Raw genomic sequence first — 17,115 nt, 5'->3', positions numbered from 1 at the left:
AAAAAAAAAAAAAAAAAAAAAAAAAAAGAATAGACAAATAAACCAGTGGAACATCATAGGGTCCAAAAATAACCCTAAACATGCACAATCACTTGATTTATGACCAAGGCTCCGTGCCGTAGTGGAGGTATCAGCCTGATTGCAGGAGGATCAACAGAACAAGAGGAGGGGAAGTGGAGACGCTCGTCATTTCCCTCTCATTCACACCACCGTTGTCTGGGTGCACTTCCAAAAATCAAAATCAATCATAAGATCATCTAATGAAAACGCTCGATGGTTTCTTTTTGCCCACATGACAAAATGTAAACTCCTTAGCAAGACCCTGGGATTCTATATCACTGGATCTTGCCTCCTACTCTCAACTTTCTGCTGTCCCCCAATGCTGACTCTCTGCTTTGGATGTAATGAATGCCTTGCTAGTCCCCAAGAGCGCTTCCCTCTGCACACGATCTCTCCTCTTACAAGACTTCCCTCCTTACTCCTTACCAGACTAACCCCAGTCATCTCCTCCCAGGAAGCCTTCCTAGATTCTCTCGATAGGCTAAATGCTCCTCAATAGTAAGACATAACACCCTAAGCTGACCCCTCTCACATCCTCTATTGGTGTTTATCATCAGTGGTCCCCACTAGACTGGGAGAAAATTGAAGAGTTGCATCCCGATCCCCTACCACCTAAGTCAATAAGTTTTCTTTAAAGGAGGAACACCCTAAACAAGATTCCAAGAAAAGTTGGTGGAGAATTAAGAGTAGAACTTGGGTTGGCCAAAAAGGAGCTTGGGAGAAAACAGACAATGTGAGAGCAGAGGGGAATCAGGCACATCAGCTGAGTCTATTTTGCTCCAAAGTGCAATGCTTTTGGAGCATCATTAAGTTTTTACATTTTTTTTAAACTCTGGAATCACAGTCTCATAGTAAATCACTGTTTCCAGGAAGCCACCCAGGATCAACTTCCTCCTATTAAAAATGCCCCCCAGGGCTTCCCTCGTGGCGCAGTGGTTGAGAGTCTGCCTGCCGATACAGGGGACACAGGTTTATGCCCTGGTCCAGGAAGATTCCACATGCCGCGGAGCGGCTGGGCCCGTGAGCCATGGCCGCTGAGCCTGTGCATCTGGAGCCTGTGCTCTGCAATGGGAGAGGCCACAACAGTGAGAGGCCCACGTACCGCAAAAAAAAAAAAAAAAAAAAAAAAAAAAAAAATGCCCCCCAGCCACTTCCCTGGTCCCCACACACTAGGGTGATCTTGATTCCGGTGGCTGTGTAGGGTACAGTGCCTACAGCCTGCTCTTCTGTTTGAAGCCTCTGCTTGAACAAGACGCATGGAACCTCCACAATCCTTGACACAATCATTGAGCTCACAGCTCCTGTAAGCTCAAGTCAGGAAGAAGACGGATTTTTAAAAATTAAACCAAGAGGAAAACTTCTATGCCGGCTTGCCCTCACAGGTGAGAGGGGAGAGATGACAATATTGCCAGCATGGGGACAGTAGTGACACTGCTAACATCACTGAAGTCAGACCTCAGCCACCGGGCACTGCTGACAAGTCCCAATCATCAGAAGAGAAACACACCCAAGAACAACACTTCCTCCCACGAATGAGACACTTAGATGAAAAATACAGGGAGTCTGGTTTTGTTCTCTTTTTGCCAAAATAAATGTATGGTAGAAATACTCAGCACAAACAGAAAAGATAGAAATGCCAAGGAAAACAGTATGAAATGTGAGGATACTATAATACAATTTCACTTTTCTGTCTGTTGTATTACTAGACATAATAACTTGAGTTAAACGTTTTCGGTTTTTACCCAGGAGATACCACAGGCTGCTGAGACGGGCTGGTCGGCATGCCAGTGTCTCAGCTCCTCCCCACTCTCCAAGTCCAAGGGATCACGGAAGGAGGAAATCCCAGGACCAGACCTGTGCTGATCAAGCTTAAATAACCAATGCTATCAGCAATGGGGTTTTTTACTTTCTATTATGAACTAATAAACAAACTATGGTACATACATACAATGGAATATTATTCAAAAATAAAAAGAAATATGCTATCTGATAGCCCCCAAAATATACAGAAGAACCTTAAGTACTTATTTCTAAGTGAAAGAAGCCAATCTGAAAAGGTTACATACTATATGAGTCCAACATTATGACATTCTGGAAAAGGCAAAATGATGGAGACAGTAAATAGATCAGTAGTTGCCAAGAGTTAGCGGGGAGGGAGGGATGAATAGGTGGAGCACAGAGGATCTTTAGGGCAGTGAAACTACTCTGTGTGATACATAACGGTAGACACATGTCATTATCCATTTGTCAAAAACCCATAGAATGTATACTGCAAAGAGTGACCCCTAATGGAAACTATAGACTTTAGCTGATAATAATGCATCAGTATTGGCCATAATAAGCATACCGCCCTCATGCAAGATGTTGATAATAGGGAAACTGCGGGTGGCAAAGGTGGTCTTTCTACTCTATTCTCTATAAACCTAAAACTGCTCTGAAAAATAGTCTATTAGTAAAAATAACTGCTATGACAAGACATGGGGACTGCCTGTATTGCTGGAAGTCCAGGAAATAAAAGTCTTGGTCATCTCATGACTTTCATCTGGACAGCAGAGGCGTCACCTGTGTGAGAACTCAAACAGTATCCATCTACCTAAATAGAAACCACAGGTAAGGACTGAAAACTACAAATCAATAGGATGAGCAAGGTACATGGGTCCAATTTGCTTTCAGCATCAGTGATGAGGAAATCATAGGTAATAGTGATCCTAGAAGAACCCAGAGGGGTGCCCATCTGCCAAGGAAAGAGAAGCAGGGTGAGCAACCAGCTTGTGGAGTCACTTCCGACCCCATGCTCACTGTCCGGCCCTACACACATGCACCAGCGACCTCAGCTTAGGGTCACCCAGGTTGACCGCCCAAACCTCTCACCCCTCAGCTGCGGAGGTCGGTGGTGAGGGGGAGGTGCTGTGCGGAAGGGGCCAGGCCAGGGAAGGATTCAGAGAGAGGGACTTGAGGAATGAAACACACAGCTTGGCTCACTCTGTCTCCAAGTTTCTGATGAGGTAGCATGACTGGCAGGGTAAAGCACAGATCTAGCAGTCAGGAGACCAGAGTCCAGTTTCAACTCCCTGGACAACCTGGTCCTTTCCCCTAATCTGCAAAGCAGGGATAATACTTGCCCTAGAGCCACTGAAGGTTACACCTGAAATGGACCATCCTACAGGTGGGGTAAGCAAAGTCCAAGGAGATGAAATGACTTCCGTAAGTTTGCACAGCTGGGTGGCGGTCACACCTAGCTGACAAACCGCCTTCCTCCCAGTTCAGTGCGGTTTTTTTTTACCACCACAGATCTAAAACAGAGATAATCTGTGCAACAAAGAATATGGTCAATAATATTTTAATAACTTTGTATGGGGACAGATGGTTACTAGACTTAGCATGGTGAACGTTCTGTAATGTTTGCAAATGTCAAGTCACTATGGAATATACCTGAAACTAACATGATATTGTACATCAACCACATTTCAATAATAAAAAAGATAATCTGTGTGAAAGTATTTTGGAAAGTTAGATGCACTAGATAAAGGGAAGCTGCTGATCTTTCCATCAGCACATCTAGTCCTGTTCTGCTCTGGCTGAGCATCTTCTGTGTGCTCTTGGCAAGTGTCAGCTGTGACCACCACTAGCCAGTGGTGTTGCTGTCTGAGGTTACAGAGTCAGGGAAAGAAGGAAGCTCTTGGCCCCAAGGCACCAGAATTGTGACCCGGGAGGTGGCACAGTTGGCTCCATTCTCCTCTTTGCACTTCCATACTCCAATGGCCATAAACAATAAGGTCTCCTTAGGAGAGGGAATATGTTTTGTGACTAATAATTCCATACTTAATGCATGAAGCATACCAGGCCAATAATCCGCTAAGTGCTTGAAAGAGACCCATTTGACTTTTGCTTCGGCTCACCCCTTCCTAGCTTTTGTTCACTCCAGTTTCAGACCTTTTGTCCTCTCACCAGCTTAACTAATATGCAAACATTTTCACGAACTGCCTCCAAAACAGATGATTACCAACAGACTGGAGAATGACGAAAATGTAGGCCATCTACATAAGTGAACTAAGCTGGCCAAACGGGATCATCTGTGTGGCTTAAATCATGGAGATGGGCTACATTCACAAGGCTGAATTCACAATTGTTGGCTTTCGCAATCTAACCTAATTTCTTGACCCGAGGATTGGGAGGGTCCAATCCTTTCACTCTAAGAGCCTGCACTCCAACACCCATGCCCACACCCTAAACCCCCCACACACACACAGATGGCAAAGCCCCCGCTGCTCATTCCCCTCTTCCCTGGTGGTCTCCACTGTGACACAATTCCATTGGCATAATTAGGAAGACACCAGAGAGAGGGCAGTTCCATGTAATTTTTATAAGAAATGAGTCAATAATTTCCTATTTCTCCCCACACTCTCTTAGAGGAAGGGCCTAGAGCCGAGGGAGCTGCAATATTAGATGAGCAACCTCACAGCAGAGTGTGGATAAGAAGACAGCACATGGTGGATGTAGACAACAGATAGGTGCCCTTCACAGTCTCCCCAACCTCCTCGTAGCCCCACCAGCCCTTCATGCCCACTGATTTAATGGTGCCTTTTAACAAAAAGGCCTGTACCTGGAAAACGGTGTTGGGTCTGTCCCTTGGTGAGCATCTTAACCTGCCCATCTCATCACCAACCCAGCTGCCTTGGGGAAAATGCAGCTGCCCACCTCCCCGTACCTAATACCCAACCTCCCAATCACGAAAACCAAGCTAATAGCTGAGCCACACACATCAGGAGCTTCTTGGTCAGTTTTGACTCAACAGTATCCTTCAGTGTTTTGTCCCTATTTTATCAAATCTGTCACTATTAGAACAGAGAAGAGTCAGAAGGTGACTCATTACTGTGACCATATGATTTGCTACACCATTTTGAGTGAGTCATACCCCCCGGGTTATTTGTGAGTTAAGAGGGTTAAACTACATGATAGTTCAACTGGGCTCTGACCTCCAATAGGTCTACTCATCATAACCTGCTAAATGTCTCCATCCTACCCCACTTTCCTCCCACTCCCACAAAAGGTAGGAGGTCAGGAGGCTGGGCCTCTCATTTTTATAGTCAGTCTGGAGGTGAGACTAACACAAAGAGATTTTAGAACTCACCAGATTTTGCAGTTGGCAGGGAACTCAAAATCCACCACCCAAATGCCACGCCTTCAGGCAGGTAAGGTAGTATCATCCCTAAGATGTAGCTAGGAAAACTGTAACCCAGAAAGGCTAAATGACATGCACAAGGTTCCCAGCTGTCTTAAGAGGTGAGAACAAGAGGACCAGCAGCCAAATCTTCAGTTTCCTCGTGTTTCCCCAACTCCACCACAGTTGTCATGGAAAGGCATTATTTCAGGTGTGAGCCAAAGCTTTAAAAGGAGCTACTAAATATAAAAACAAGACTTTACAGAAGCAAATCATTGCTAGAATCCCTTAATATTCATATTATTATTTATCATCAAGAAATGGTAGTAAGAGCTTTGATGCTAAACCCTTTGCCAACTAGAAAGCTACAGAGAAATTATGATTTTCCTACCTACAATCTATTTCATGAATCTGGAAATCAGAAACCATGTCAGGGTATTCACAGTTAATGGCAAAGGAATTCCAGCCCAACATACACAGAGCCTGAGAAGAAGCTCTCTGCTCTGCTAACCTACAAGGTAGTCTTGACACATTCACATATGTGTTTACAGCTCTGCCAGTGTTTAATAAGAAACTGTGGAAGCTGAAGAACTGTTCTATTTATCTGCAAAATTTTAATGCCATTGCTATAAATAGCAAATGGTTTATTTTAAAAACTCAATCAGTTTTTTTAAAGTTAAATTTCATTTCCCATATGTGTATAAGAAGCTCTTTTAGGTTGAAATCATCAGTTGAATTATCTAAGCCAAAATGATCATATTTTCCTCACTAACTAACATAAAAATTTCTAGAAATGTGCTCACAGTGAAAAATATCATTCCCAACATGTACTAAAATTCACATTTAAGAATCCCAACATTCACTTTAGGGACGATTTTTCTCTTGTAAATGATCAGTCTCAACTCATTTAATCTCCCTAAAAAATCCACACAAGCCACTCAGAGAATTATTCCTTGGGATTTTAAAGTCTATTAAAACACACCACACAGATGAAAGCAGGGGTTGTTCTGAGTCTGGAGCACCTGAACATCACCTCCTCTTCACTGGAGGGAAAAGTAGTGGGTAGTTGGATCCTCACAGAGGAAGGGGCTGTAGTCCTTGCCCACTGCTGGTACTGATCTGAAGGCAGAGAGGCATCATTATGCCACCAGCAAGACATCTAGTCACTGGCAGGTCTTGTTATCCTGGCAGGAAGCTGGCTGTTCCCTCCAACTATCTCAAGGCTGAGTCCCACTAGCCATTTAGCCCTGAGAGTGTATCTTGCCTCAACTCAGCCCCCCGATGGCTTCCTGATGACCCACCCAGTTAGCAGTCCAGCTGGATGGAGACCTCTGGGACCCTCTGTAATCTGAGGCAATGAGGGCCACTGCTATCTGAGGTTGAAGACTTACCAGGTGTACTGCCATCTAAAGTGTCAACTGAAGAGTAGGAAAAAGGAAGAACAATTTCCATAGAACACAAACTAGATTAAGAACCTGACATTTTCCTTTGCCATGACATTACATCCTTGCTTTTTCAAAGGAGAAAATCACTTTAACCAGCCCAGCAGCCCCTCCTGCTGCAATATGTCCTTGGCACCCATTCAGTGACTGCTTAAGCATGTCTTGATTCCAGCACATTTACAGAGCATTTATCTTCTTTTAATTCCTTCCATGGCCTGTAGGACTAACAACCCACAGCAGGGTAATCCAGTAGCAGTACTCCTCTTAGCCACAAGAGCCAGGCTTAACCACAGACTGACTTCCTCAGCAAATTTAGGCAATGGAGAGCATGGACAATTGAATGCCATTGGTCACCTCCAAAACTCATTTCAGCAAAGAAACAACTCATTCTTTCCCAACATTAATCAAAAAAAAAAAAAAAAAGAAGAAGAAGAAAGAAAAAGAAAAAAAACGCAAGCAAACTTGGAGGAGAGTAGCATCCCTGTTGCCAAGTTAATTAGCTTTCAAACAGCCAAAGGTCAGCAGCAGATAACAGAAAAGTCCCCATAATGAGAGTAATCAGTAGGTAGGCATACAGCAATTGTATACCAAGTGAAAGATTCATCAATGCAGTGGCAATGCATGCCTACTTCTGCAGCCCCACCACCCAAACCAGTGGCTTGCACTCCACATGGAATAAGAAGGAAGCCTCTGGTCTCCTCCACATCCATTCACTGACATGCAGGGCCTCCAAACCTCCAAAGGACAAAAACACCAGGTGATGATATCAATCAAGTATCATGCTCCCTATGTTCCAGACATCAGTCATGCTAGTTCCCACCCATTTAATTACTCTTCTGTTGACCACCCACAATTAATTTAAAGACATGACAACAAGGTCTGAGATTTGAGGGATGTACCTGACTCTCTCTCCCCTCCAGGAGTGGTGGAATCTGATCAGCAAAACCAATCTTCCCTGGATCACCCATAAAGGCACTAACCTCATCCACGTTCTCAAAAGCGTTGATGACATCATATGGCAAACAGGACAGAAGGTCAATCACAAACCACGTCTTCAGATAGTTCATGCGGATGAGTTTGGGGTCGGAAATCACCTCCCCAGCTGGTCCAACAAAAGTGGTATGAAAATTCAGCACAATGTCCACCAAAAAGATAACATCCACGATACTATCCACAACCAGCCAGGCCACGTTGTTCTGCCTGGTTTTAAAGGAGACATTATAAGGGACGAGGATGGCTGTGTAGAAGGTTAAGATCAAGATGATCCAGTCCCACGTGGTCTTGAAAACACAATAATGTAAGATGATGTGAGGGGGAGTCTTTGGTGCCTCTTGCTTGTATTGGGGAAGGATGTCTGAGCCCAGCTGCAGAACCTGTACAGAAAAAAATAGACAAGAGAGAACTAAGTTAGGATTTCACTGTCAGCATCAAACCAGTCAGTATCAGTCACAGACGAATATTCATAACACTCCAGATGGATCATTAGATGCAAGAACAGGTACCAAAGGACTATGGCAGAATGGAATTGAACATTGTAATATAATCAATCATATGAAACAATAAAACACTGTTATTCAGCTTACTGTGAGCCAATCATTGTACTAAGTACTCCACATACAAGTATTATGTCACTTAATTCTAAACACAACCTTGTTTTATTAGCCAATTATTCTGTGTGACAAGTGAGAAACTGAGGCACAAGAGAATTAAGCAACTTGGTTCCTGAAGTCAAGATGGTGGTGGGGGAGGATGCAGAGTTCATGTCTCCCCACAACTAGGGCACCTGCCAGACGCTGGTGGGGGACCTCAATGCCCAAGGAGATAGGAGGAACACCCAAGCGACCTGGTAGGACATGGAAGGGAGGGAGGGGGGAGGAGAAGTGGAGGCTGGGCAGGACAGGCACCCCTGAGGGGTGGCTGAGAGAGGGGAGAGATTCCTACACCTGGAGAGACCCTCGGGGGCTCAGAGGATGGGGGTTGGGGTGCACCTAGCATTTCACCTGACCAATCAGGCCCGGGAAACCTGCTGGGGCCTGGGCCAGTCCTCTGCCCTCCAAGGCCCCCTCCAGGCCACATCCATCCTAGGGGCGTAGCAGGGGTGGGTAGGGAGGAAGAAGAGAAGAGGTGGGCGGAAGGGGCATGCCAGGACCAGGGAATCATGGGAAGCACCACGGGTGTTTCCCCCACTGACTTGGCCCAGGAAGCCTGTTGGGTTTCCGGGTCTGGTCCTCTGCCTTCCAGGGCCCCCTCTGGCCTCGTGAGTCCTAGGGGCATAGGAGGGAGGGAGGCAGGGGAAGAAGAAGAGAGGCCAACAGGTAGGGGCCCTCCAGGATCAGAGGATGGGGGGGGAACATGCCTAGCCTGCTGGGGTCCTGGATCTGGTCCTCTGCCATTCAAGGCCAGAGGCACTCCTGCGCCCCTCCTGCTGCACTGAGCCTAAGCCCCCCCAGCCCCCCCACCCCCCACCAGGGCATTTTCCAGTCCTATGGGTCCTAAGCATAGGCCCCACCCACCACTTAAATCCCGCCCCTGCCTAAGCCCCACCCCCCATAGCCAGGGACTTTTCCAGCTTTTTTTTCCCTCCTCTTTTTTACTATTATACTTCTGTTTTACCTTCCAGCTGTTGTTTCACCTGTATTTTTACTTTTTTATTCTTTCTAACATATCTGTTAGTTTTCTAATTTTATTTTTGACCCTTTGTTATTCTTCTGCTCCTGTTTTCTTTTTTTTCTTTTTTTTGCTGCCCCGCACAGCTTGCAGGATCTTGGTTCACGAGCTGGAGGTCAGGCCTGAGCTCCTGTGGTGGGAACTCCGAGTCTGAACCACTGGACTAACAGAGAACCTCAGATCCCAGGGAATATTCATAGGAGTGAGGTCTCCTGGAGGTCCTCATCTCAGCACAAAGACCCAGCTCTACCCAGCAGCCTACAAACTCTACTGCTGGAAGCCTCAGGCCAAACAACCAGTATGACAGGAACACAATCCCACCCAACAAAAAACAAATGAGATGACCAAAAACTATGTCACAGATGAAGGAGCAAGGTGAAAACCTAAAAGACCAAATAAATGAAGAGGAAATAGGCAACCTACCTGAAAAAGAATTCAGAGTAATGATAGTAAAGATGATCCAGAATCTTAGAAATAGAATAGAGGCACAGATTGAGAAAATACAAGAAATGTTTAACAAAGATCTAGAAGAACTAAAGAACAAACCGAGATGAACAACACAATAACTAAAATGAAAAATACACTAGAAGGAATCAATAGCAGAATAACTGAGGCAAAAGAACAAGTGAGTGAGCTGGAAGACAGAATGGTGGAAATAACTGCCTAGGAGCAGAATAGAGAAAAAAGAATGAAAAGAATTGAAGACAATCTCAGAGACCTCTGGGACAACATTAAACATGCCAACATTCAAATTATAGGGGTCCCAGAAGAGGAAGAGGAAAAGAAAGGGTCTGAGAAAACATTAAAAGAGACTATAGTGGAAAACTTCCCTAACATGGGAAAGGAAACAGTCACCCAACTCCAGGAAGTACAGAGAGTCCCATACAGGATAAACCCTAGGAGAAACACACCAAGACACATATTAATCAAAATAACAAATATTAAATTCAAAGAAAAAATATTAAAAGCAACAAGGGAAAAGCAAAAAATAACATAAAGTAATCCCCATAAGCTTATCAGCTGACTTTTCAGCAGAAACTGCAGGCCAGAAGGAGTCACAGGATATACTTAAAGTGACAAAAGAGAAAAAGCTACAACCAATATTACCCTACCCAGCAAGGGTCTCATTCAGATTCGATGGAGAAATCAAAATCTTTATAGACAAAGCAAAAGCTAAGAGAATTCAGCACCACCAAACCAGCTTTACAACAAATGCTAAAGGAACTTTCTCTAGGTGAGAAACACAAGAGAAGAAAAGACTCACAAAAACAAACTCAAAACAATTAAGAAAATGGTAATAGGAACATACATATCCATAATAACCTTGAATGTAAATGGATTAAATGCCCCAACAAAAAGACACAGACTGGCTGAACGGATAAAAAACAAGACCCATATATATGAGGTCTACAAGCAACCTACTTCAGACCTAGAGACACATACAGACTGAAAGTGAAGGGATGGAAAAAGATATTCCATGCAAATGGAAATCAAAAGAAAGCTGGAGTAGCAATACTCATATCAGATAAAATAGACTTTGAAATAAAGACCGTTACAAGAGATAAGGAAGGACACTACATAATGATCAAGGGATCAATCCAAGAAGAAGACATAACAATTATAAATATTTTTGCACCCAACATAGGAGCACCTGAATACATAGGCAAATGCTAACAACCATAAAAGGGGAAATCAACAGTAACACAATAATAGTAGAGGACTTTAACACCCCACTTACACCAATGGACAGATCATCCAAACAGAAAATAAATAAGGATGGGCTTCCCTGGTGGCACAGTGGTTGAGAATCTGCCTGCTGATGCAGGGGACATGGGTTCCTGCCCCAGTCTGGGAAGATCCCACATGCCACAGAGCAGCTAGGCCTGTGAGCCATGGCCGCTAAGCCTGCATGTCCGGAGCCTGTGCTCCACACCAGGAGAGGCCACAACAGTGAGAGGCCCACGTACCACAAAAAAAAAAAAAAAAAAAAAAAAAAAAAAAAGAAAGAAAGAAGGAATAGAAGATTTAAAGGACACAATAGACCAGATGGATTTAATTGACATTTATAGGACATTCTACCCGAAAGTGGCAGAATACACTTTCTTCTCAAGCGCACATGGAACACTCTCCATGATAGATACATCTTGGGTCACAAATCAAGCTTCGGTAAATTTTTAAAAATTGAAATCATATCAAGCAGCTTTTCCGACTACAATGCTATGAGATTGGAAATCAATTACAGGAAAAAAAAAACTGTAAAAAATGCAAATCCATGGCAGCTAAACAGTGTGCTACTAAATAACTAAGAGATCACTGAAGAAATCAAAGAAGAAGTAAAAAAATACACAGAAATAAATGACAACAAAAACACAATGACCTCAAACCTATGGACACAGCAAAAGCAGTTCTAAGAGGGAAGTTTATAGTAATGAAATCTCACCTCAAGAAACAAGAAAAACCTCAAATAAATAATCTAACCTTACAAATAAAGCAATTAGAGAAAGAAGAAAGAAAACCCAAAGTCAGTAGAAGGAAAAAAATCATAAAGATCAGAGCAGAAATAAATGAAATAGAAATGAAGAAAACAATAGCAAATATCAATAAAACTAAAAGTTGGTTCTTTGAGAAAATAAACAAAATTGATAAACCCTTAGCCAGACTCATCAAGAAAAAAAGGGAGAAGACTCAAATCAATAAAATTAGAAATGAAAACGGAGAAATCACAACTGACACCACAGAAATACAAAGGATTATAAGAGACTACTACAAACAATTATATGCAAATAAAATGGACAACCACAAAGAATTGGACAAATTCTTGGAAAGGTATAATTTTCTAAGACAGAACTAGGAAGAATTGGAAAATATAAGCAGACTTATCACAAGTAATGAAATTGAAACTGTAGTTAAACTCTTCCAACAAACAATAGTCCAGGACCAGACAGCTTCACAGGCGAATTCTATCAAACATTTGGAGAAGAGCTAACACCAATCCTTCTCAAACTCTACCAAAACAACTGCAGAAGGAAAAACCCTCCCAAATTCATTCTACAAGGCCACCATCACCCTGATACCAAAACCAGACACAGATATCACAAAAAAAGAAAATTACAGACCAATATCACTGATGAATATAGATGCAAAAATCCTCAACAAAATACTAGCAAATAGAATTCAACAACATACTAAAAGGATCATACACCATGATCAGGTGGGATTTATCCTAGGGAGGCAAGGATTCTTCAAAATACACAAATCAATCAATGTGATGCACCATATTAACAAATTAAGGAATAAAAAACATATGATCATCTCAATAGATGCAGAGAAAGCTTTTGACAAAATTCAACACCCATTTATGATAAAAACTCTCCAGAAAATGGGCATAGAGGGATCCTACCTCAACATAATAAAAGTCATATATGACAAACCCACAGCAAACATCATTCACAATGGTGAAAGACTGAAAGCATTTCCACTAAGATCAGGAACAAGACAAGAATGTCCACTCTCACCACTCTTATTCAACATAGTTTTGGAAGTCCTAGCCATAGCAATCAGAGAAGAAAAAGAAATAAAAGGAATACAAATTGGAAAAGAAGAAGTAAAACTGTCACTGTTGGCAGATAACATGGTACTATACATAGAGAATCCTAAAGATGCCACCAGAAAACTCCTAGAACTAATCAATGAATTTGGTAAGTTGCAGGATACAAAATTAATGCACAGAAATCTCTGGCATTCCTATACACTAACAACAAAAAATAAGACAGAGAAATTAAGGAAACAATCCCATTTATTACTGCAATGAAAAGAATAAAATACCTAGGAATAAACCTACCTAAGGAGGCAAAAGACTTGTACTCAGAAAACTATAAAACACTGATGAAAGAAATCAAAGATGAAATAAACAGATGAAGAAATATACCATGTTCTTGGATTGGAAAAATCAATACTGTGAAAATGACTATACTACCCAAAGCAATCTACAGATTCAATGCAATTCCTATCAAACTACCAATGGCATTCTTCACAGAATTAGAACAAAAAATTGTACAATTTGTATGGAAACACAAAAGACCCTGAATAGACAAAGCAATCTTGAGAAAGAAAAATGGAGCTGGAGGAATCAGGCTCCCCATCTTCAAACTATACTACAAAGCTACAGTAATTAAGACAGTATGGTAGTGCCACAAAAACAGAAACACAGGTCAATGGAACAGGACAGAAAGCCCAGAGATAAACCCACATACATATGGTCACCTAATTTATGACAAAGGAGGCAAGAACATACAATGGAGAAAGGACAGCCTCTTCAATAAGTGGTGCTGGGAAAACTGGACAGCTACATGTAAAAGAATGAAAATAGAACACTACCAAACACCATATAAAAAAATAAACTCAAAATGGATTAAAGACCTAAATGCAAGACCAGACACTATAAAACTCTTAGAGGAAAACATAGGCAGAACACTCTTTGACATAAATTACAGCAAGATCTTTTTTGACCCACTCCCTACAGTAATGAAAATAAAAACAAAAATAAACAAATGGGACCTAATGAGACTTAAAAGCTTTTGCACAGCAAAGGTAACCATAAACAAGATGAAAAGACAACCCTCATAATGAGAGAAAATATTTGCAAACGAAGCAACTGACAAAGGATTAATCTCCAAAATATACATACAGTTCATGCAGCTCAACATCAAAAAAAGAAACAACCCAATCCAAAAATGGGTAGAAGACCTAAACAGACATTTCCCCAAAGAAGACATACAGATGACCAACAAACACATGAAAAGATGCTCAACATCACTAATGATTAGAGAAATGCAAATCAAAGCTATGATGAGGTATCACCTCATATCAAAACGTCTACAAACAATAAATGCTGGAGAGGGTGCAGAGAAAAGGGGACCCTCTTACACTGTTGGTGGGAATGTAAATTGATACAGCCACTATAGAGAAAAGTACGGAGGTTCCTTAAAAAAACTAAAAATAGAACTACCATATGACCCATCAATCCCGCTACTGGGCGTATACCCTGAGAAACCATAATTCAAAAGGCCAATGTACCCCAGTGTTCATTGCAGCACTATTTACAATAGCCAGGACATAGAAACGACCTAAATGTCCAACAATAGATGAATGGATAAAGAAGATGTGGTACATATACACAAAGGAATATTACTCAGCCATAAAAAGGAATGAAATTGAGTCATCTGTAGAGATGCGGATGGACCTACAGTCTGTCATGCAGAGTGAAGTAAGCCAGAAAGAGAAAAGCAAATATCGTATATTAACGCATATATGTGGAGTCTCGAAAAATGGTACGTATACAGATGAACCTATTTGTAGGGCAGGAATACAGATGTAGATGTAGAGAACCAACAGGTGGACAGGGTGTGGGGAAGGGGAGGGTGGGACGAATTGGGAGATTAGGTTCGACATAAACACACCATGTGTAAAATAGATAGCTAGTGGGAACCTGCTGTATAGCACAAGGAGCTCAGCTCAGTGCTCTGTGATGACCTAGATGGGTGGGATGGGGGTTGGTGGGAGGCAGGTCCAGGAGAGAGGGAATATAGGATATACATATAGCTGATTCACTTCATTGTATAGCAGAAACTAACACAACATTAGAAAGCAATTTTACTCCAGTAAAATAAAATAAAATAAAGTAAAGTAAAATAAAATAGGGTTTCCCTGGTGGCGCAGTGGTTGAGAGTCTGCCTGCCAATGCAGGGGACGCGGCTTCGTGCCCCGGTCCGGGAAGATCCCACATGCCACAGAGCGGCTGGGCCCGTGAGGCATGGCTACTGAGCCTGCATGTCCGGAGCCTGTGCTGCGCAACGGGAGAGGCCACAACAGTGAGAGACCTGTGTACCGCAAAAATAAATAAATAAATAAAAAATAAATCGTTCACTCTACTAAAAAAAGAAAAGCAACTTGACTCAACAAATATTGATTGCTCAGTGCCAGGAATTGTTCTAGATACTGGGCAAACAGCAGTGAAGGAAACAGCATGATTCCTGCTCTCAGGAATCATGGAGCTCAGTCTAGTAGACAAATCAAAATAATTTCAAATTGTAAGAAGAGCTAGACCCGGAGGTAGATGGCGGAAGAGTAAGACGCGGAGATCACCTTCCTCCCCACAGATACATCAGAAATTCATCTACACGTGGAACAACTCCTACAGAACACCTACTGAACGCTGACAGAAGACCTCAGACCCCCCCAAAAGGCAAGAAACTCCCCACATACCTGGGTAGGGCAAAAGAAAAAAAGAATAAACAGAGACAATAGGATAGGGACGGGACCTGCACCAGTGGGAGGGAGCCGTGAAGGAGGGAAGGTTTCTACACACTACAAGCCCCTTCACGGGCGGAGACTGCAGGTGGTGGAGGGGGAAAGCTTCGGAGTAGCGGAGGAGAGCACAGCAACAGGGGTGCGGAGGGCAAAGCAGAGAGATTCTGGCACAGAGGATCGGTGCCCTCAGGCACACACCAGCCCGAGAGGCTTGTCTGCTCAGCCGCCGGGGCGGGCGGGGCTGGGAGCTGAGGCTCCGGTATCGGCTTTCAGTCGGAGCGCAGGGAGAGGACTGGGGCTGGCGGCAGGAAGAGAGCCTGAAGGAGTTAGTGCACCACGGCTAGCCCGGAGGGAGTCCGGGGAAAGGGTCTGGAGCTACCGAAGAGGCAAGAGACTTTTTTCCCTTTTGTTTCCTGGTGCGCGAGGAGAGGGCATTAAGAGGGCTGCTTGGGGAAGCGCCGGAGACAGGCGCGAGCCGCGGGTAAGGCACGGACCTCGGAGACGGGCGTGGGACGCTGGGGCTGCTGCTGCCGCCGCCGCCGCCGCCGCCGCCGCCGCCGCCGCCGCCGCGGGGCCTGTGTGCGAGCGCGGGTCACTGTCCGCCCTGCCTTCCGGGGGGCCTGTGCACCCTGCCACTGCCGGGGTCCCGGGACCCGGGGACGGCTTTCCCGGGAAAGCGCACGGAGCGCCACGGGCTGCTGCAACGTCACGCCGGCCTCTGCCGCCGCAGGCCCGCCCCACACTGCGCGCCCCTCCCTCCCCTCTGCCTGAGTGAGCCAGAGCCCCCGAATCAGCGGCTCCTTTAAACCCGTCCTGTCTGAGCGAAGAACGGACACCCTCCGGCGACCTACGCGCAGAGGCGGGGCCAGGTGCAAGGCTCAGACCCGGGAGTTGTGAGAGCAGAGACAGGGAAATCTCTCTGTGCAGCCTCGGAGGCAGCGGATTAAAGCTCCACGGTCCATTTGATGTGCCCTGCGTTTGTGGAGTGCATGAATGGACAGCGAATCATCCCAAATTGAGGAAGTGGACTTTGAGGACAAGATTTAAGACTTTCCCTCCTTTTTCCTCTTTTTACAACGAATTATCCCAAATTAAGGAGGTGGACTTAGCAAGATTTCAGACTTTTCGCCCTTTTCCTCTTTTTACAACGAATTATCCCAAATTGAGGAGGTGGACTTGGAGAGCAAGATTTTTGATTTTTCCCTCTGCTCTCTTTTTGTGAATGTGTATGTGTAATCTTCTGTGTAAGATTCTCTCTGTATAGCTTTGCTTCCACCATATGTCCCAGGGTTCTATCGGTCCGTTTTTTTTTTAATAATTACTTTTTAATTTTAATAACGCTACTATATTTCATACTTTATTCTATTTTACTTTACCTGCTCTTTTTTTCCTACCTTCCCTTCCTCCCTCCCTCCGCTCCTCCTTTCCTTCTTTCTTTTTCTTTCCTCCCTCCCTCCCTCCCACCCTTCTTCTTTC

General features: G+C 43.8%; 1 protein-coding gene across 2 annotated transcripts in view; it reads right to left on the bottom strand.

Moving 5' to 3' along the window:
- KCNH1 (potassium voltage-gated channel subfamily H member 1) overlaps positions 1-17,115 on the bottom strand; it is a gene marked incomplete at both ends in the record, with an annotated part of 423,177 nt that overhangs the window by 312,386 nt on the left and 93,676 nt on the right. Inside the window, one exon of one of the 2 annotated variants that reach the window (XM_079697019.1) lies at positions 7,563-8,036. In XM_079697019.1, the coding sequence (XP_079553145.1) occupies positions 7,563-8,036 (474 nt within the window). The remainder of the gene's footprint in view (positions 1-7,562; positions 8,037-17,115) is intronic. The other variant, XM_079697020.1, reaches the window with a different exon arrangement.

Source organism: Hyperoodon ampullatus, assembly GCF_949752795.1.
Source record: "Hyperoodon ampullatus genome assembly, chromosome: 2".
Classification (NCBI taxonomy): Eukaryota; Metazoa; Chordata; class Mammalia; order Artiodactyla; family Ziphiidae; genus Hyperoodon; species Hyperoodon ampullatus.
The sequence above is the reverse complement of the archived record's forward strand: the minus strand, read 5'-3'. Positions and strand labels throughout refer to the sequence as shown.